Raw genomic sequence first — 22099 nt, 5'->3', positions numbered from 1 at the left:
TTCCCAACACGTATGTCGACTACCTTCTATAAACCATTTGCAATCGATTGGAGATTGGACAAAGACCTGTTGTTTTGAAGTGTGTTTTGATAAAAGTTTGGCTTTTCAATGAGATGCCTTATACGTGAATATTTAAATAACGTTGGTACGTATGCCGAGAGATGAGTTGGTTAGTTTATTTAGAAGTAGTTACAGTAAATCCAGACATTTGTGTTTGCGTGTGTGTGTGTATGTGCGTTTTGAAAGAATTTCTAACGGCTCGTGTAGGAAATAAATCTTTTTAACAGATGTCTTCTACTCAGTTTTTTAGTTTTTAGTTGTTTTCATGGTAATCATACGGAAAAGGAACAGTAAATCAGTTTAACATCGGTCAGAACTAATTTCATTAGCGTATCTACAAATTATACTAATTGAAACTAAATATGTGCCAATCGGACCCGGACGGCCCCACCTTTGCAACCACGTCTGTGATGTAAACTAGTTTATGCATGTTTTGATTTGTAAACGAAAATAATGTGAAGGAGATAGATCAACTATAGTGGCTTGAATGATTCATCAAGCGCAAGATATTCGGGTACACAAATACCTTATTGCATTTACTATAGAAACATAAAAAAAGAAAAAAACATTTAATAAGCACCGTCATGCGCAAATGAGTCTTATGCCTCATGTGGCAAGCGTAGTTCCAGACAAGCCCGCCGTTCCGTCTTGTAAACAGTGAATCTATTCTTTATAAAATCACCGGACATAGAATCTTCTGACCAGACTGTGCGCAGACTGTGCGATTGTGCAGGCTAGCCTCAAGGTACGCTTGCCGCATATGGCATAAGACTAATTTCCGCATGACGCGGCTCAAAACCATTTCCAAAAACAAAATCAAAATATGTCTAGTTTCTTTATTCCATTGGTATAATGCATTTCTGTATATTTCAAACCCTAAGATACACATTAATGTACTATTTGTTTTAAGATACTTATATCTTTAGAGTGGTTCTAACTGGGGATGAGAGTGTTACTTAAATTTGTAAACTGATAAGGTTACATGATACACAACAATGTTCGGTCTACTATATATCGTGCAATAAATGTACACAAATTTGTTTCTTATATCAATAATTTGTAGACAGTTATAATTAAATATCGTTGGCAGTTAAAAATATCAATATATATGATTCCAAAAATGTAAATAATATGCAAATAAGTCTATCAAATTTTATCAAATAACAACGTTGCCTATCAGCCGTATTGTTACTACAGATTCCCATCAGCATGTGCACACACTTGTAGAAGTGGGACGGCTGATTAATGGAATTTTTCTTAAGCAACGGGCGAAGAGGTTGAATAAGTACAAGTATCTTTTAATGAAAAATTGTCAAATATTTTCGTAAAATGGATGAACGACAATATGAATATCAACGGTATATAAGCGTTATTGTGAATTATCTGCCCTGAATGACCACTAGAATCGTGCATATTGCTTTTGAACTTCACTTCATTCATTCAAGTTAAATATAAATCATTTATTACAGCACACGAGCGGATTATGCATAACGAAAAACCAACGACATGAGCAGTGGAGTGCAGACGGCAGCAACTGTTGCTATAGTTGCGATTGCCGAGGAACAAGTCGTATCCTTGATTTTGTTCTTAGAAAACACGTTAATGGCGTCGATAAAGTAGTCCATGTCACCGGGCGGGCACGTGCTCATGTAGATCTCGATACACCTCCGCATGCTGAAATTGTGCCAGAGTTGGCATATGATCGAAGTTTGAAAGACATTGTGAACAGCTATATTTAAATCTATGGATTAATTGTTTAACGACCTTGTTAAAAAAGCACTGAACAGTGTTTTACAGGCTTACAGGTAATTGACTTAACTATACTGAAATCGATTTACTAGAAAACCGGAGACAAATATAACCGAAAGGCAAGTGACCGATGTCTGCATATTTGTTAAGTGACAATGAGGGATTTATAATCACACATAAACCTAGGATAAAATCCGACACATGCATTTTAACGAATGCTTTTTGCATGAAGCGACTGTAAAACATGTACATGTTATAATTCGCAGTGGTTACATTTATTGTCAATCTTATCTCGTTGTAATGGCGATTGGCACTCATTTGCAGACTGCGACTCGTTTATCACATTGCACAGCTCATGAAACAAAAGCTTTTTAGTGATATTAACAACTAACATATAACAAGTAAAATGCGTTGAATTGATATCCCCAGCCATAACTCAAAATTGTGTGACAGGCCATAACTCAAAATTGTGTGACAGGCAGATGGACGGACGGACAGACAGAAGGACGGACTGACAACGCCAAAACTGTATCCCACCGCTTTTGGCCGGGGATAAAAAGTCGGTCAGAGGACATTTTTATTGCTATTACTTATGCGGCTTCTATACCAGCAACAGCTGGCTCTGGATGAATCAAGTATGTTGCTATCAAACACATATATCAATTAAAATGCGGAATAGTTGTCAATGAAATTATCGCCATTTTTCTTTCGTTAGTTCTGACGCCTTTTAAAAATGCCCTTTCCTATTTTGGATTGATTGAATTTTAAATTACAAACCTAAATTCCCAATTTGACATGAGTTTGTAGTGATAATTTACACGCGTCTGCGAAGAATATGGACTCATTTGATATATACTGTGCGAGTTTAAAGAAGGGATTTGTATGTGCATCATAGAAAATCATTGTTAAATGCTTTATAGATAAATTGAATTCGATCGCACACATACACAAGGACATGAAGAATAAGAATCGGCTAAGAAGTGTGGTGCCATAGAGATCAGATATCACATACATAAACAATTTAAAATCTGACATCAAAACGCATATCCTTCAATTTCTGAAAGAGTGTGAGAAAAAGTTTTGAACAAGATATGTGTTTGTCAGAAAAAACTATTGTCCCTTTTGCGCCGTTTTGAAGCTTTATATTTGGCCTTTGACCTTGAAGAATGACATTGACCTTTCACCACTCAAAATGTGCAGCTCCATGAGATACACATGCATGCCAAATATCAAGTTGCTATATTCAATATTGCAAAATTTATTGCAAATGTTTAAGCTGGGGCAAACAAACAAACAAACACACAGAAAAACACACCAACAAACAGGACAAAAACAATATGGCCCCCACTATAGTGGTGGGGGACATAAAAACCCGGACAGTACCCGCTTACCCGCATTTCCGTTCCTCCTCGTCTTTGAAATTCTGGGCGAGGTCGGTGCACCCCGCCAGTGAATGCCAGCGCACCCTCTTCTCCGTGCACCTGTGGTTATCTGAAAGACGCGACATGCATGTGAGGTTTGTGATCGGTATGTCGAGAGCAAGATACTGAGGATATCAGTCCTGCTTGAGAAAACTGGGCTTAATGCATGTGCGTCAAGTGTCATCCCAGATTAGCCTGTGCAGTCCGCACAGGCTAATCAGGGACGACACTTTCCACCTTAACTATATTTTTACTAAGAAGAGACTTTCTTTAAACACAAAATATCATAAAAGCGGAAAGTGTTGTCCCTGATTAGCATGTGCGGACTGCACAGGCTAATCTGGGACGGCACTTGACGCACATGCATTAAACCCAGTTTTCTCAGAACGCGACTCAATTTAATTTAAACGATCATTTAGGCGAGTCTTCTGTATTCCACACGCCTGTCTTTAGTTCCCTACATGGCAGCCGACGGTGAAATTATTAGCTTTGTAAAAAAAATGTCATGCTTTAAATCGTTAGGCCATTCCTTGGAAAAATGAATTATTTATATCTATTGGACGACATCAATTTTACCGGTATCATTAAAAAAGTGTTTGTCTGTAAAGTCTGGTCATTTTTGCAAATGATTCGAATTGGATATGCCGTCGGAGGTGGCAGCCATTCTTGGCAAAAAGATTTTTGAAGCGGTATGGAAAACAGATATGTAAATTCTTATGTTTAACTCAATAACAACTAGATATAGTGTTTCAACATGCACATAATTTGTTTGATAATGAAGTGGCTTTTGTCAGGCAATCCTGCATTAAACGCTGTCGTTTCTTTTTTGTCTTCCTCCTCATGTGAACATTGGTTTCGCCTATTGGGAAACGACCTGATAGGAAACGAGAGTAAGACAGTACAGAACGTTTATTTACGACTTAAGCATATACAGCTCATCGTCACAATAACAATATAGCAATAATCAATACACATAAATACATATAACACATAAGACAACAAATGGATTGATACAATAGAATAGAGTCGACCTTAGGATAAGTGTTGCTTTGTTCAAAACAAAACAAATGTCATACTTATATAATTCATATATATATATATATATTATATTATAAATGTATTTAATCAAATACACAGCAATTTGTGAACACATACCATATTGCACAAATAAGATTACTAGAAATAAAAACAAGAGCAACGCCTTGCGGTTGCAGACCGCTCATCTATTTTTCTTTTTAAAGGTGAAGGGACAAATCTCAATTTCAACCACAAAGGAGGGATGGGTGGAGTGGAGAGAGGTGTATAGTGTGGGATGTGGTCATTTATTACATAATCTTCCAAAAATGCCAAAAAAAATGCTAAAAAAAATTTCTTGGGGGGGGGGATTCTTGGGTGGGATGGTTGGACGGTATTTCAAATATAAAATAATAAAAATAAATATTTGTGTTTTTTTAAGCATGTTTAAAAAAAAATTGGGGGGGGGGGAGGTATATTGTTAGTGTGTGGTGGTCATTTATAAGATGATCTTAAAAAAAATTGACGGGGGATTTGGGGGGGGGGCGTGGGGGATGGTTTGGGTGGAGTCTATTGGTGTATGTCAGGTAAGAGTTGTTTTGTCAAAGTATCAATCAAATCTAATCATAAATAAAGAAGTTATGGCAATTTTAGCCAAATTTAATAATTTGACATTGAGAGTCAAGGTCATTCAAAGGTCAAGGTAAAATTCAACTTGCCAGGTCCAGTACCCTCATGATAGCATGACAGTATTTGAAGTTTGAAAGCAATAGCCTTGATACTTTGGAAGTAAAGTGGATCTAAGCACAAAATTTTACCATATATTCAAAGTTACTAAGTCAAAAAAGGGCCTTAATTCCGTAAAAATGACAACCAGAGTTATGCAACTTGTCCTTTACTGTCCCCTAATGATAGTTTGCGAGTGTTCCAAGTATGAAAGCAATATCTATGATACTTTAGGGGTAAAGTGGACCAAAACACAAAACTTAACCAAATTTTCAATTTTCAAAGTATAAAGGGTCCATACTTCCTTCAAAATGCCTGTCAAAGTTACATTACTTTGCCTGCACAGTCCCCTTATGATAGTTAGTAAGTGTTGCAAGTATGAAAGCAATAGCTTTGCTACTTTAGGAATAAAGTGGACCTAAACACAAAACTGAACCAAATGTTCAATTTTCTAAGTATAAAAAGGGCACATAATTCTGTCAAAATGCCAGTCAGAGTTACATAACTTTACCTGCACAGTCCCCTTATGATAGTTAGTAAGTGTTGCAAGTATGAAAGCAGTAGCTTTAATACTTAAGGAATAAAATGGACCTAAACACAAAACTTAACCAACATTTTCAATTTTCTAAGTATAAAAAAGGGCACATAATTTTGTCAAAATGCACGCCAGAGTTATCTAACTTTGCCTGCCCAGTCCCCTCATGATAGTAAGTAAGTGTACCAAGTTTGAATGCAATAGCATTGATACTTTATGAGCAAAGTGGACCTAAACGCAAAACTTATCCGGACGCCGACGTCGACGCAAAGGTGATGACAATAGCTTTTTTTTAAATAGATGAGCTAAAAACAATTGGAGGTTTCATGTGTAGTGACATTAACAACCAAGTCTTACATGTCTAAATTTTAAAATATATTCAAAGATTTGAAGAATAACATACAACCGTTGTTAAACGTCGTTTATACCTTCTGACCAAATCTTGCACCGCTTCTTCGCAAATGTATGAGCGTACTCGAGGTCAGCAACATTTACCCAAGCGACCTTGACCTTGGCGTCCTGGACGGTCCGGTTGTGCTTGTGCTGTAGATACTGGGTACACACGGGCAGCGAGCGACCAACACAGTCGATGTTACTAAGACCCCGCCTGTGAACGGACGGCATCGTATATTAGTTTATTAAATTGATTTGATATAAAATAATATGTAACCGATTTGATAAAAAAAGCATGTTTTAAGATTTTGCATGAATAATGGAACGATGAGTGTTGAATATTTATTGATGTTGGTATAAGCCTGCTGAACTGTGATGTTATGATCTACCGCCACCGCTTAGTAAAAAAATCTTTCTTTATCGAATACTTCTAAAATTATACTGTACTGTAACCTAATATAAAAATAGAAATGGAAATACAAGATTTATCTTTGCAATAGATCAGGCATGACAGTCGTTCGCTCGTGTTTTAGACATTCCATTTATAATAATTTAGTGACGTGTAATTAATCAAAGCGCTGAAGGCACTGACTTTGTTCGCTGTTGTATAATCTTAGACGCAACTCAGTTTTCAAAATAATGTTATAGCTTTTTATATCGCAAGTTTGAAATGACCACAACCCATTCAAATTTATAAAGAGTCTGTCTTAAAACACAGGTCGAGATGTGTGTTTTTTTTTTTCAAATCATTGATGCAGCTAATCAGTGTGCACAAGCTATTTGACATGCATTAAGCCCCGTTTTCCCTGAAAGAAGCCAATATGTACAGATTTCAATGATAAACACTAGACTGGTCAACGTTGTCTTACAAGCTGTTAAATACACACTATATACTGTACCAGTGAGAACAGGCAGATGCGTTGGTTAAAGCAGACGCTTTTAGCATTCATTGTCTGCTAAAGTTTACTGCAGTTATCCACACAGGCAGTCACGGGTTACTGTTCCTGCCGTAGCTAAGGCATACTGATTTGCAAAATTGGGTCTACAAATCAAAGCGTTGAAGGCACTGAAGTTGTTCGCTATCGCATAGTTTCAGACGATATTCATTTTTCAAAATTAATCGCAAGTTTGAAATGAACACACGCCATTTAAATTTATAAAGAGTGTGTCATAACGAACGGGTCGAGCTTTGTGTGCACTTTTTGTCATCCTATTTATTTCATAGAGATACCTTAAACAAAAAACAAAAACATGGCTCTTTTTGGACTTTCTGAAAGCATAGAAAGTATTATGAAAATGGTAACGAGAACTGAATATAAAGAAAATTTACCATCATATTAAATAAATATTGTAGGAATATCGCATACCTATCTCACTAATAGTTCACTAATGCGCTTTTTTGGCATAGCTGTTTTACTCAGCGTTTCATCTTAATGACTTAAACATAACGCCAACAGAAACGCATGAATATTTTCGAATATTTCATAGGCTGATTTGAGATACTACCTCTGAACTTTGGCTACATCACTGTGTCTGTGCTCAGTGCAAAGGATGAATTCTGGACTACCGGTACTCTCTGTATGTTCAAACGACACAAATTGTTGCCCAGTTACAATAACGCGTTAAAATCCATCTCGCAGAATTTCTGTTTTGCTTTCCAGATGAGAAAATAATCATTACCGAAATAGTATAGTGTCACTATAAGAGGAAATCGTTTAATTACCCAACCACACTGTTTTCTGTACTTGGTCAGCACGTCTGGAAATAGTTCCTGAACGTCTGGATAGACTGCCATTATTAACAAGTTTGCCATTTTGAATTCAATCTTTATCAAAAAGCATTGTGCTAAAATGTGCAATTTACAATTCGCAATGAGACTTCTTAATGACCCTCGTCATGCGAAAATGGGTCTTATTCCATATGCGCCCATAACATATATAGCCCACTCAGCATGCGCATCTCTCAGTCTGGTCAACAGATCCATAATGGGACCATAACATATTGAGTGATTTTATAGCGAACAGCATCGCCTCTGACCTGAATGCGCAAATGCACATTTGGGGTTTTACGAATGCTGGCGGAAACGCATAAGACCAATTTTCGCATGACGCGGCTATGAACGTGTGATTAAAATGTGTCGAAAGAAAACTGAATTTCAATCAAATATTAACATACGATATATTTCGATAGTGAAGAAATATACTCATAATAAGGCATGTAAGGACACATATGATGTGCACTCCCGTAGTATATTTTTATCTACTTACACGAATGTGTGGTTTGACAATTCTAACATACATTTCATGTGTTGAATATGCAACTTACAAGTGAAAAAAACACACAATAGTTAAACTTTTGTTTTCATTTTATTTTTTTATTTAGAAAAGTAACTTGCAAACTTTATTTCAAAGTCAGCGTATACGCCGACTACATTTTTAAAAAAAATTCTTGTTATATTTAGTTGTTTTCAGTATTAGCGATTATAAAGCATTTTTGAGGTTGTATAAAGTATGCCTGTAGTAATTGGCGAACTCACGTCCAAAGTTTTATAAATTGAGAACTGTGAATATAAACAAGCTTAACCTTCTACTAACCTTCTACTAATGCGTTAGTGCTCGATTGGCCATTGTCGGCTCGGGTACTTTTTACGTGTACCCCGGGTACACTTAAGTATACTTACATGTACCCCGGGTACAGTAAATATACTTAAACGTAACCGGGAATTTTAACGCTAAATCGGTCGTTGTCGGCTTTTAATAAAAAATTTATAATATTTATGTCATGTTTTTGTTAAATGGCCTCTATATTATCGAAACTCCTACCCCTCCTGAACCCCCTAGCAGGGCTTTGCCCTTCACCCACCAGAGGCCCTAGCGTCCCCCTGGACCCCCAGGAAATCTTTCAATATCCCGCACCCCCCCCCCCCCCTCGACCAGAAATCCTGGATACGCCCCTGGTAACCCAGTGATTTTGTCAATTCTGTCAATTAAGAAGTGTAAAATGTCTCGGTGTATTCTCCATCAATCATCCATACCAAATAATGTATTTCTTTTTGAATGCTTACAGCTTTTTTATGAGTACACACGTACAGCTCAAAATTCTTCTTGATATGGAAAAAATCTATGTATTGTTAAAGTACCTCTTCCCGAACCTCACATCTTTTCGAACCCTTCATTTGTTTACATTTCATACGCCTGTGCGCACTTCGTCACCGTTTTTTGTGTATAATTAATGTGTTTACGCCGACTCGCACGTAGTGGCAAATCAACGAAAATTGTCAAAAACCTGTAGAATAAGTAGATAAGTTTTATCATAAAACACGTAAAAAATCAAAGTTTTCACTAATGCTTTAACATATGTAATGATTTTCATTTAAATAACTTATGAACAAATGGTCTTATTTTCGTTCTCAACTTTGCTTGACAATTTACACAATTCGGCTGCTGTAATAAGTCACGTGACCATGGTCAAATCATGGGGCGAATAAATTTTTTGATGGTGTACACTGAAGGGTTCGAAAGCAGGTACTCGTTGTTTGAGCGGCATTTAAAGTTTACACGATATGGTGGTGCTGGAAACGTGCAAAAACTATTTTATCGAAAGAGGATTAACATAACAATTAAAGTTACCAGCCATGAAGAAACAAGTTATTTATCAGAAAAAATATTTCTTATTAACATGTTTCACTATTTTCGATCTTAATCGTCACTATATTTGACGTGTCAAAAATTAAGAGGTTCGAAAGATGGTTCGTCCATGATACTAAAATATGCCTCACGCATGCCTATACAATCGAGTTCAATCAACCTAATACATCGTAAAACAAGAGCACCGCCTTGCGGGCGCAGACCGCTCATCTATTTTCTTTTTAAAGGTGAAGGGACTCTCAATTTCAATCACAAAGGAGGGAGGGGTGGAGTGAAGAGGGGTGTATAGTGTGGGGTGTGGACATTTATTACATTATCTTCCAAAAATGCGGGGAAAAAATGCAAAAAGGGGAGGGGATTCTTGGGTGCGATGGTTGGACGGTATTTCAAAAATAAAATAATAAAAATAAATATTTGTGTTTTTTAACCGTTTTAAAAAAAATTGGGGGTGGGGGGTGTGGTGGGGGATAAAGTGTGAGGGTGTGGTGGTCATTTGTGAGATGATCTTATAAAAAAATGGGGGGTGGATTCGGGGGGAGGGGGGGGGAGGGCACGGGGTATGGTTTGGGTGGAGTCTATTGTGGTATGTTAGGTAAGAGTAGTTTTGTCAAAGTATCAATCAAATCTAATCATAAATAAAGAAGCTATGGCAATTCTAGCAAAATTTAATAATTAGACCTTGAGAGTCAAGGTCATTTGAAGTCAAGGTAAAATTCAACTTGCCAGGTACAGTAACCTCATGATAGCATGCAAGTATTTGAAGTTTAAAAGCAATAGCCTTGATACATTAGAAGTAAAATGGATCGAAACACAAAATTTAACCATATATTCAAAGTTACTAAGTCAACAAAGGGCCATAATTCCGTAAAAATGACAACCAGAGTTATGCAACTTGTCCTTTTACTGTACCCTTATGATAGTTTGCGAGTGTTCCAAGTATGAAAGCAATATCTATGATACGTTAGGGGTAAAGTGGACCAAACACAAAACTTACCCAAATTTTCAATTTTCTAAGTATAAAGGGCCCATAATTCCGTTCAAATGCCAGTCAGAGTTACATAACTTTGCCTGCACAGTCCCTTTATGATAGTTAATAAGTGTTGCAAGTATGAAAGCAATAGCTTTGATACTGTAGGAATGAAGTGGACCTTAACACAAAACTGAACCAAATTTTCAATTTTCTAATTATAAAAAGGGCACATAATTCTGTCAAAATGCCACTCAGAGTTACATAACTTTGCCTGCACTGTTCCCTTATGATAGTTAGTTAGTGTTGCAAGTATGAAAGCAATAGCTTTGATACTTAAGGAATAAAATGGACCTAAACACAAAACTTAACCAAAATTTTCGATTTTCTAAGTATAAAAAGGGCACATAATTCTGTCCAAATGAACGCCAGAGTTATCTAACTTTGCCTGCCCAGTCCCTTCATGATAGTAAGTAAGTGTACCAAGTTTGAATGCAATAGCATTGATACTTTCTGAAAAAAGGTAGACCTAAACGCAAAACTTAACCGGACGCCGACGCCAAAGCCGACGCCGACGCCAACGCCGACGCCGACGCCAAGGTGATGACAATAGCTCATATTTTTTGTTAAAAAAATAGATGAGCTAAAAATGAATACCTTTTACCATCGACATTGACTTGCATTTCGTATGTGAAGAAATGATCAAAACAAAAACAACGTTAGCGGAATTTTTGAATTGACGATTCGATGCTTCTTACGGATGTTCCGGAAAAACGCGGTGTTGATTAGACAGAATGTTTATCTTGCGGAGGATTCCTGAGATAATCGATGCATATTGTCAGAGACGTAGATAAGTTATCTACGTCTCTGATATTTTCAAAGTCGGAATACTCGGCGTTGTCCATTGCAAAAACTTACACATTTTCACGAACCGTTGACGTGTTTGAAAACTTAGATTACTATCTTTCTTCTACGATAATACCATATCACGTTAGTCATTTTATTTGCGCATCAGGTAGATATGTATTATCTATTTGTGTTTATTGTATGCCACAAACAGTTTATGTGGCTCATAGTATCGATTAAAGTGCCGCATTGATTCCATTCGGCGAGATTACATGAAACGATCCTTAACCAGTTGCAACTCTCAGCGACACCGAGGGTCAATAGCTGGGAGTTTAATTATTGAAACTAACAAATATTGCAGTGCAGTTTTCTCCCTGATTTCTGTTTGTCATTGGCAACCGTTTAAACACAATTTGCCGCAGTAATATTCCATAAGATTCTGTATTTATATAATGTACATCCAGTTCCACAAAGTATGACCAGCGTTATTTTTAAGAAACAAACAATGCGACTTTGTTTAAATTTGAACTTCTCTTTTTATTTCAATTTCTCAAATAAGAAAGTAACTGTCCTGTTTTCACTTTGATTTAAAAAGGCATGCGTACGCGCGTTAGCCGGTAATTCGAAATTGAGTTTGAAATTGAGTTTGAAATTGAGTTTGAAATTGAGTTTGAAATTGAGTTTGAAATTGAGTTTGAAATTGAGTTTGAAATTGAGTTTATGTTTTATGTTCTAAATTTAAAAAAAGAACGTTTATGTTTAAGTTTAAAAAGTAAAGCGAAACCGATAAGGCGCCAAAACTTGCGGACGGTACGACAGCCCTTGACCAATCGTAACTTTTCGAAAGATTTTTTGTGCGAAACGCTGAGTATTTCTTACGCATTTCGTAATAATTATTTCGTCAGAAGCAAATATTCGAACTCGTGTTCTGAAACGAACCCAATATGAACAAAAATAATTTTACAATAATTCTTTGAGTAAAAACCCCAGACAGTCGTGGGAGTTAACCCACATATATATTTCGGGTTGGCTATACTCATCCAAGGTTCTTACCCACGTATATACTTCGGAGTGGCTATGTTATCAAAGGTGCTTACCCACATATATATTCCGGGTTGGCTATACTCATCCAAGGTTCTTACCCACATATATATCCCGGATAGGCTATATTCACCAATATGCTTACCTACATATATATTCAGGGTTTCTATCTTTATCCACGTTTCTACCCAAGAATATACTCTGGGTTGGCTATTTTCATCCAAACTACTTCCCCACATATACATTCCTTGTTGGCCATGTTCATATAAGATGTTTAACCACATATATATTCCTTGTTGGCAATGTTCATATAAGATGTGTACCCACATATATATATATATATATATATATATATATATATATATATATACATATATATATATATATATATATATATATATATATATATATATATATATATATATATATATATATTCCAGTTGGCTATATTCATTCAAAGTACTTACCCACATATATATTCCGGGTTTGCCATGTTCGTATAGGATTCTTACCCACATATATATTCCGGATTGGCTATGTGTTTCCATGGGTACTCGTGCTTCAGGTCTAGTTCTTGAGCCATCTGATTGAAATCGAGCTCGGACAAGCAGTGATGAGTCTTCGCGCACTCTGAAAAACAACATGGGAACGATGTGTGGTATACATTGATAATTATTGTTTGTTTTCGATGATATATTTTAATTCACGAATGATCAGATATAACAACATATTCGGGAAAAGACTGGGAATGAAAAAAGGATATTCGGTGAACAAGGTGCCTGAACCACGTGAATTTTTCGGCTATGTGTGGGACAATCGGATGTAAACAAAACGTCGCTTCAGGTAACGTTTTTGATAATTTCTTTATTATTTCAAAACCATTTTCAAAAAAAACAAAGACGAGTGCCCGGTCATTGTCAAAAGACACAACTTTGGTAAGTTTGCGCTAAATTAATTAAGTAATTTTTCCAAAAAGTGCAACCGCGCGCTTGAAAACACACGAAGTGAAATGCTATGTGTGGTATATTTTTTTATTCGATCAACAAAAACGTTGATTACAATGTTGTCGAGGGTTTAAAAAAATAGGGCGGACATTGTAATTCTGCATAGAGAAGCTACATACATTGTATGTTTGCGCAAAAACATCTGATTCGGAGTGTGTGTATGAAAATGTAATGATGCTATGTGTGGGACAAATTTTTAAAATGCTATGTATGGTAAACAATCTAAACTAGAGAATCGAAAGATTGACATTAACGTCAATAATATTTAAAGTCTGTCTGAATAACAAAAATTGGTCAATAAACATTGTTGGTAGTGTTTTGCGCGCCTTAAATATGATAATCCTACGTTCATGTTACTCGAAATTATCATGATTGTCGATAACTTATATTCATATTTTGTTTACTTTTAGAATGCCATTTGTTTGCGAACGGTGTGGCAGAGAGGTCAAAACACGGTCGGGGATCTCCTAACACAAAGCCATTACGCACGAACAGGAAAATAGTTCCGTTGGGCAAACTTTATCTTGTTTCTATAAAATTGATTGTTACAAAATGTTGAATTTTCAGTGAATTGTTACTGCCAACTAATGCACTTGTTTAATACACAAAATCGTAAGGATTGTTTGTGCAAGATGTCATGTAAGTATTGTAGCAACAAAACTACAAAAAGTGTTAGTTGTGTGTTTTTGAGCAGAAATGTGTAGGCATTTTTGACTGTATGGCATGTGACACGTGACATGGTGTAAACGTGCACGAAAATTCGTGCTCCGATATTTTGGTTCTTTTTGCTATTTCTCTGGACATTTTAGTGACTAACAGTGTTCTAAACTCTGAACAAGGGATTTTTATTGGCAGTGCTTATACAAAATGAGGGGAAATCAGCGTAAAAAGGCCAAACTAGTCAGGAAATGCACGACAACAAAGGACGTGGCAAGGACAATGGCGGCCATAATGGTCAAACGTGTCAGGCAAATCAAAACTCAAAAAGAAAACGGAGATCCACAGGTGGAACATTTAACACTATATCTCAAAATACTATCAATAAAAATACTATGTCCAAAGATGACTTTATGCGAATGAATACTGATGAGAAATTAGTTACAATTTTCGATTTGTTACACAATACGAACTCGTTATCGGAGAAAATTGACAGCATAGAACATGAAGTCAAGTCATTTAAAATGGAAAGCGAGAGCACGTGCACCAGGCTCAAAATACTGGAATATAAAATCATTGACAATGAAGCAAAAAGCAGAAAAAATAATCTTATATTTCGTAACTTCCCTGAACGTAAATGGGAAAACTTGGAAACACTCTCCACGATTATTCTACAGAGGAAACAGTGAAAACACAAACAAAACGCACATTTCTGACTTAATTCCAGGGTTAACACACAGATCAGCGAAGCGCTGCAGACAAAAATAAATTAACCAATCTAATTCACCGGGTTTTAAATAGAACCGAATGGATAAACCATAACTATAGTCTGTATCAGTAATCCATGTAAACAAACAGGTTATTCAGGCCAAAGGCAAAAAAATGTTTATTTCTCAGGTCAACATCATCATTCCCCCACTCAATTCAAATGTATGTCTCATATCTTTTTTCATCTCCACTTCTCTTTCTCTTTACTAGTTTCTATGGAAAGTTTAACACCATGTCACAATTGTTAATAACTCTTTGTAAAAGATGCATTGTCACTGTATACTCATGTGTCACTATATTTGTGATTTGAGCTTAATAAAGGTTATGTTGTTGTTGTTGTTGTAACGATAGTTATTAAATAAGCATAAAGAGATCATACAGCATTTTGAAACAAAATTTATTTCATTTGTACTTTGTTCTTTTCAGGGAGATTAAAGTATTTTTGGAGGCACCTTCAAGAGACGTACTGATATCATGATCAATGAAAAGTTGTTATATACAAACATGTATAGTAAATGTTCCAAAGTTTAAATGACTGTTTGTTTTATTACCAGATTGTGCAAGTATTGCAGTATTTTCATTAAACATCTCAAACTATTTTCAGTTATTCAGATTTCGTTTGAATTTGAGTAAATGAAGTATTGATGCATTTCAATATGTTTGTTGGTATAATAACCCCCACAAGTCAAGACGTTTTGGCGATGATCATTTGTTATGACTTAATTGGAGCATTCATATGTTTGAATAGCAAGATTTGCAAATTCATAAATTGACTGATTACAATTTCTTTGTGAATACTAATGTACTTCTTTATGTATTTGGTGCTTTAATTTCTATTATTACATGTGCATGCTAGTTATAAAGTAATGTTATTATTAATGACGTGTTTATTTTGATATACTGAAGATATTCATATGGAGATAATATTGGAATAGACAACACACAAGCATTATTGGATTCGAAGATGTTCATATGGAGATGATATTGGAATAGACCACAAACAAGCATCATTGGATTTAAATTGTTATTTGTTCTAAAACACCTGTTTTATCAACACACATAATCAGATTTTATATTCATGTAATCAATTTTAGTAATAACATAGATACAAAACCCATAAATATACACACATATCAATACACACGCTTTGTTTTGCTTATGCAAAAATACATGTTAAATGGTTTGTTTGCATAGTTAGTTGAAATAGATTTCCATAAACATCACAGAATGAAGCGTGGTCCCTGTCTCTGTCACTGTGGTTTTGATAATTAACTTGCCACATATCACCTTCCGTGTGGTTTGATGGTGTTCATGTAGTTCTTACACAGCTTCGAACCTTAAAAGCGTTACAGATCTTTCGACTAATCCTTTTCAAGTCTGAAAAACAATAGAAGTAAAACCCATTTTAAAGCATGTGCTCTTATTTTCTATGTCATTCATTAAAAAATGGACCAAATTCAATAATCAGGCAGAAATATCAATCATTATATTTTTTAAAGACAATAAGTAAAACAAAGAAATATTATATTTCAACATAACATGTATGCGTTTATAAGAATTATGTTCAGTTAAACATAAATTGTTTAATCATTACAAGATTACTTCAGTATTCAATAATGTAACATTTGGTTAATTTGATATATTTTCAGGACATACTAAAGTTTATGTTCTAGATTCTTACAACACTGTGTTTAGATTACCGGTAAATGCAGAAATGACGGGCAAATTCTTGTATACCACACATAGCATTTAAAAAATGTGTCCCACACATAGCAGTATAACATTTATATACACACACTCCGAATTAGATGTATTTGCGCAAACATACAATGTAAGTAGCTTATCTATGAAGAATAACAATGTCCGCCCTATTTGTTAAACCCTCGACAATATTATAATCAATGGGTTTTTTTTATTGAACCAAAAATATACCACGCATAGCATTTCACTTCATGTGTTTTCAAACACGCGGTTGCACTTTTTGGAAAAATTACTTAATTAATTTTGCGCAAACTTTACAAAGTTGTGTCTTTTTACAGTGACCGGGCATTCGTCTTTGTTTTTTTGAAAATGGTTTTTAAATAATGAAGAAATTGTAAAAAACGTTACCTGAAGCGACGTTTTGTTTACATCCAATTGTCCCACACATAGCCGAAAAAGTCACGTGGTTCAGGCACCTTGGTGAATGAGTCGAGAATACCAATGCACGACAATCGGATTATATCACTAAATTATACTTCCAGCACAATTATAATATTATATTTAGCATTTATTTTGTTATCGTTGTATTATAATAATAAGCATGATAACATTAGTAATGATAAATTATCATCATCATCAGCGGCAGCAGCAGTAACAGATACATCATCATAAATGTTTACAACTCCATACTAAAAAACAAACCGAACGTTATGATACAATATGGGATTTGTAAAGGCAAGAATCCAATATTTATTATGAGTCGTGTTTAAAAACAAATTAAAACATGCATAAATCGAAGAACTTGTGTAATTATATAACGATCAAAATAATTGCATGCATTTACCACAAAACTCGTCAGCGGATCGGAGATGGAACAAGTCTTCGGCGTAAAATTGTGCGCCGACATGTCGAAGCATGGTTAGGAATTCCGCCGGTACGACTTCCTTGCACTCCCGGAAATACTTGATGACGCAATCGAGGCGCTCCTTCTGTGTGGCGCTGGTGGCGCTGCAATACAGGGGCACGTTTTAGCAAGGGTTTTAACTTGATTGATAACGTGTTCTGGTTGTGAATTAAACAAACAACCTTTTAGCAGACATAATAAGCATAAGAATTTGCATTTTGTCGCCTTTTTAAAGCATTGGGGCAATTGTTTTCATTCTTAAAGTAACATTTTTACTCAAAATCAACGAATATTTCGTACACTATTTCGTAAAATAAACTTAACCAATTAAAAATCAGTGTTCCTTATGGCAATTGCCGAAATTTCCACGCCAGATGTGGTCTGGTAAAATAGATGTTTGTAGTTACAAAATGCTCTTTGTTTTTCCATTTTAATCTCCCGCAACGATATCTATTTATACGACACATGAACACTAGCATGGTATTCGTGTGTCGTATGAATATATATATTCGCGGGAAATTAAAATGGAATTGTGTCACAAATAAATAAAAACGAGCATTTTGTATCTACAAAAATCTATGTAATCATACCACATCTAGCGTTGAAATTGAGGCTATTGCTATAAGGAACACTGATTGTTTAGGTGTTAACTTTATTTTACGAAATACTTTTCAAAATTTTCGTTGATTTTGAGCGTTATAGAGACTTTAAATAAGTTGAAAACGAATTAAGTGTTCTAAATTTAAACACATTTATTGGCTGCATTTGCAATTTTCAGTGGTAACTCGAAGAGCCGTGAAAGAAAATATTTAAAAAAAAAAAGAAAAATAATTAAAAAAAGCAGCAATATTATTTTTTCGTCACTATTTTATTAAATAAATAAGCTAAACGACACGGTAAAAGTTATTAAGCATTGGATTCACATTGGGTTGGATGGATGGGAGGCGACAATTCTACAGAGGAATCCACGTGTGCGCGAAATAGCGGTAACCCAAAAAGGAAGCATTTGCGATGGCGATCATCAGACAAGCGTTTTTAAAAATTCGCTTCTTTGCGAAGAAAAGTTAAATTAGTGCACAAAAACTTATTTGTTTTTAAAGTTTTGAACGAACAAAAAAACAGACATTTTTGAACCGGGCAATGCTAAAACGGATATGTCGCGGTGTATGTTTCCGCACAAATTAGAATTCCAACCAGTGAGCAAATTAGAAATAGATAAAAAAAACTGCACCGATTATTGGAAGACAGGTTGTTTGCCGGATCCAAAATATAAAAAATGCCCCCAATACGCGTTTCTGATTTCCCACTCTCAATAGGCGGTGGCTTATGCCTACAGCCCACACATATACTAGCATTTCGTCCTCGCCAGCGTTTTGATAAGGTTTTAGTGAGAGGCATTCCGCTTTTATCCGACAGATATTACAAGCTGTTATTGCACCATGAGCAATAAGTCTTGATTTCTGAAATCTTTCCGAATAACCGTATTCACTTCATAAAATCTTTGTGTACTTAGTAAAATTACAGGAGACGTTAAAACGTTACCCGCTTACTCGCACAGGAAGTTGTTAACGTCAGTCGTTTTTTTCGACACAAGGCCCGTTCTCAGCTGGTTGATACAGCTCTCAACCTCCTTGCGCTTAGTGTCCAAGCAACCGTTTGTCGGCGGCGGCTTGGTGGTTTGCGGTTCAGAGGTGACGGCCCCTTGTGCCGCGACGTCTTGACCTGAAAATTCATCACATGCCCACCGACTCTGTTGAGCGATAAACTCTGTTATTTTACTTCTACTATTTCTTCTGTTGCTGCGACTGTATTAAAGGGGCCTTTTCACGTTTGGGTAACTTGACAAAATTGAAAAAAGTTGTTTCAGATTCGCGAATTTTCGTTTTAGTAATGATATTTGTGAGGAAACAGTAATACTGAACATTTATCATGCTCTAAAATAACAATTATATGCATCTTTTGACGATTTAAAAACCCGAAAATTATAAAGCGTTGCAACGCGAAACGAATTAATAATTTGTAGAGTTCTGGTGTTGCCGTCATATTTTGTGAAACTACGAGGATTGCTTATATTAAGTATAAAATACCCCTGACATTGTATCCGGAAGGATGGTCGAATGGTCAAAGTCGTAGACTTTTTACTCCTGGGCTCCAGGGGTCAGTGGTTCGAGGAGGTTACTTTTTTTTTACTTTTCTAAATTTTATTTTTGATTTTTTACTGGAGCTTTTTATATCCAATGTTGTAATTTATCAATATAAAGCATTTAATGACAAACTTCAAAATATGCCAAAATCTGTGAAAAGGCCCCTTTAAGTACTACTCCATTTTCTACTACTTCTACTGCTTCTTTTTCTGCTACTGCTTCTTCTTAAATAACTACTATTTCTTACAATATTAAATTGATTAAATGTCATGTTTTGCTTCAGCTAAACATTCTTAACGCCTTACTTGAAAGAAATCCATATTTCATATTCCGTATTGATTCAGCAACATCCAGTTTCTTAACAAATCAAATATAACGTTAACCTCTATCTAGCGATTCCTTGCTCAGTCAATGTTAACCTCTATCTAGCGACTCCTTGCTCAGTCAATGTTAACCTCTATCTAGCGATTCCTTGCTCAGTCAATGTTAACCTCTATCTAGCGATTCCTTGCTCAGTCAATGTTAACCTCTATCTAGCGATTCCTTGCTCAGTCAATGTTAACCTCTATCTAGCGATTCCTTGCTCAGTCAAAAAAACCAAGTTTTTGGGTATTTAGTGACCACTGTAAACATTTGTTATTCCTTAGTGGATTCTTATAACAACAATATGTTTGCATTAATTGGATTTCGAAGTCACCGATTATAAATCGTGCTCAATTTAACCCATTTATGCCTAGTGGAATCTCCCATCCTTCTAAATTGGATGAATTTATTTCCAAAATTAGGGATGTCTAAGTATATTTATTTCTATATTTAGAATATTTCTTACAGAAATTCCTTTAAGCAAACAGCGCAGACCCTGATGAGACGCCGCATCATGTATACGCTAGGCATAAATGGATTAAACTGAAAAATTAATAAAAGTGGCAATTATTGTATTCAAAATAAACTGATCACTAACTCATTCAAAATGTCAATATGCATAAGCAATCTAACTTGTTATAGTAAAGGCAAACTTGCATTATGTAAGATGTTTGTCTACGAATTCGGTCGCGTCATGCGAAAATGGGGTTTATGCGCTATGCGACCAGCCAAGCTGAAGACCAGCCTGCAAGCTTGTCAGGGGCTACCCTATCCGCTATAAAGTCACACAAGGTTTTGTGGTCTCAAAAGCATACAGGGTAGCTCCTGACCAGACCGCGCTAAGAAACATGCTGTTATGGAGATGCGATTTTCGCACATGGCATTTGACCCATTTTAGCATGACACGGCTAGATTATTTAATTCTTACAAGTATAACAGAACGTCTTACCTAGTAGGAATACCGAGAGTAGCAAACTAGTCAGGAAACACATTTTTATCACACCAAACTGCCGATTCAAGGTCGCTACAAATACTTTTCTCGATGCTGGCTATCGATTAATCCTAAGCCACACCACTTAGTAGAACATCCCGGGCGGACTGAATTATATTGAGAAGCTTGTATGTTGAACTGTGGCATTGACAAACTCGTGCACGCAGAGAAAATCGATCACTGTTTGATGGCGAGATTTTCGTGTCTTCATGAACTCTTCGCATTGAATTGAGGTGATGTGTTGTAAAATTAAATATGATTGCATTGGATCGCTTATAGCTGTTTATACAACGTTTTGATTTACAGTTATGTGTGAACAAACTGTGAAAGTGTTAATTTTATTCATTGGCATTAAGCAAATTTTAATATGATCCTCGTACAAGGCTTTCAACAATTGTTTTACGGAATTCAATGATTACTTTTTTCGCTCGTTCGCACGAGGTACAAATAATAAAAATCGAATTTCATTTCTTTATGTTTTGTAATACATCCTTAAGTTACACGAAATCTTTTGCCAGTATGCAAATATTCATACCAGTAAAATAGTGTTTGTACACAGGGACTCCGATTTCCGAATATGTACAGGATAGACAGCGAGCAGAAGTGGTTAGTGGAATATATATCCTAGCACGTTTAATTACATCTTATTAATTACATCTACATACTTTTTATAACAGTTCATTTTATAACCTGAACAACAACAACAAAGTTCATCTTTCTGCGCCGCAGTTTTTAACTTATCGCCAATATTGACCGGATTGCTAATGATTAAGTTATAAGGTAAAGCTCGATATTTGCAAAATACACTTAATTTTGTTTTATGCTTTACGATTTATATCATAAAGCATAAATAAGACAGGCCTTTGTAACTTGTACTTAATAAATTTACTTGCATTCTGAATACAGTTCTTGCCTTTAAACTGTAATCCAATTACTCACGAATGATTAAGGAAAGACATTTAGAAAATATGGACGTCACGGATATATCGGTTCTGAAGTATGCATTAATCTTCGGTACCATATCGATCGACAAATTTCCGCATGCATATTTTAAAAGTTTGAATAATTTGGATACTGAATGTTTTATGTCGAACCGGAATGCGAAATGAAATCAGAAAGTTGTGCGAAGATGACTATTGGACGAGTTCAGTTTCAGGTATGCATGGGT

At 35.6% G+C, this 22099-nt stretch overlaps 1 protein-coding gene across 1 annotated transcript; it reads right to left on the bottom strand.

Annotated features, from left to right (window-relative positions):
* Positions 1-882: 882 nt before the first annotated feature.
* LOC127839104 (uncharacterized) lies at positions 883-21134 on the bottom strand. The gene is made up of 7 exons (XM_052367307.1): positions 20890-21134; positions 18984-19155; positions 17374-17537; positions 12912-13029; positions 5934-6112; positions 3201-3300; positions 883-1734 (listed from the first exon to the last, which is right to left on the bottom strand). The coding sequence occupies exons 1-7, from the start codon at positions 20930-20932 to the stop codon at positions 1542-1544; spliced, it is 969 nt and encodes a 322-aa protein (XP_052223267.1). The 5' UTR covers positions 20933-21134; the 3' UTR covers positions 883-1541.
* Positions 21135-22099: the final 965 nt, after the last annotated feature.

The sequence above is a fragment of the Dreissena polymorpha genome, chromosome 7, assembly GCF_020536995.1.
Source record: "Dreissena polymorpha isolate Duluth1 chromosome 7, UMN_Dpol_1.0, whole genome shotgun sequence".
In the NCBI taxonomy this organism is placed as follows: domain Eukaryota; kingdom Metazoa; phylum Mollusca; class Bivalvia; order Myida; family Dreissenidae; genus Dreissena; species Dreissena polymorpha.
Note: the sequence above shows the minus strand (reverse complement) of the source record. Positions and strands in the feature narration are given on the sequence as shown.

Coding starts and splice junctions, on each gene's coding strand:
- LOC127839104 (XM_052367307.1), bottom strand. CDS start 20,932: ATGTGTTTCCTGACTAGTTTGCTACTCTCGGTATTCCTACTAG. Junction 19,156..20,889: donor ACTCTCGGTATTCCTACTAG/GTAAGACGTTCT, acceptor ATGAATTTTCAG/GTCAAGACGTCGCGGCACAA. Junction 6,113..12,911: donor AATCCGGAATATATATGTGG/GTAAGAATCCTA, acceptor GTCCGTTCACAG/GCGGGGTCTTAGTAACATCG.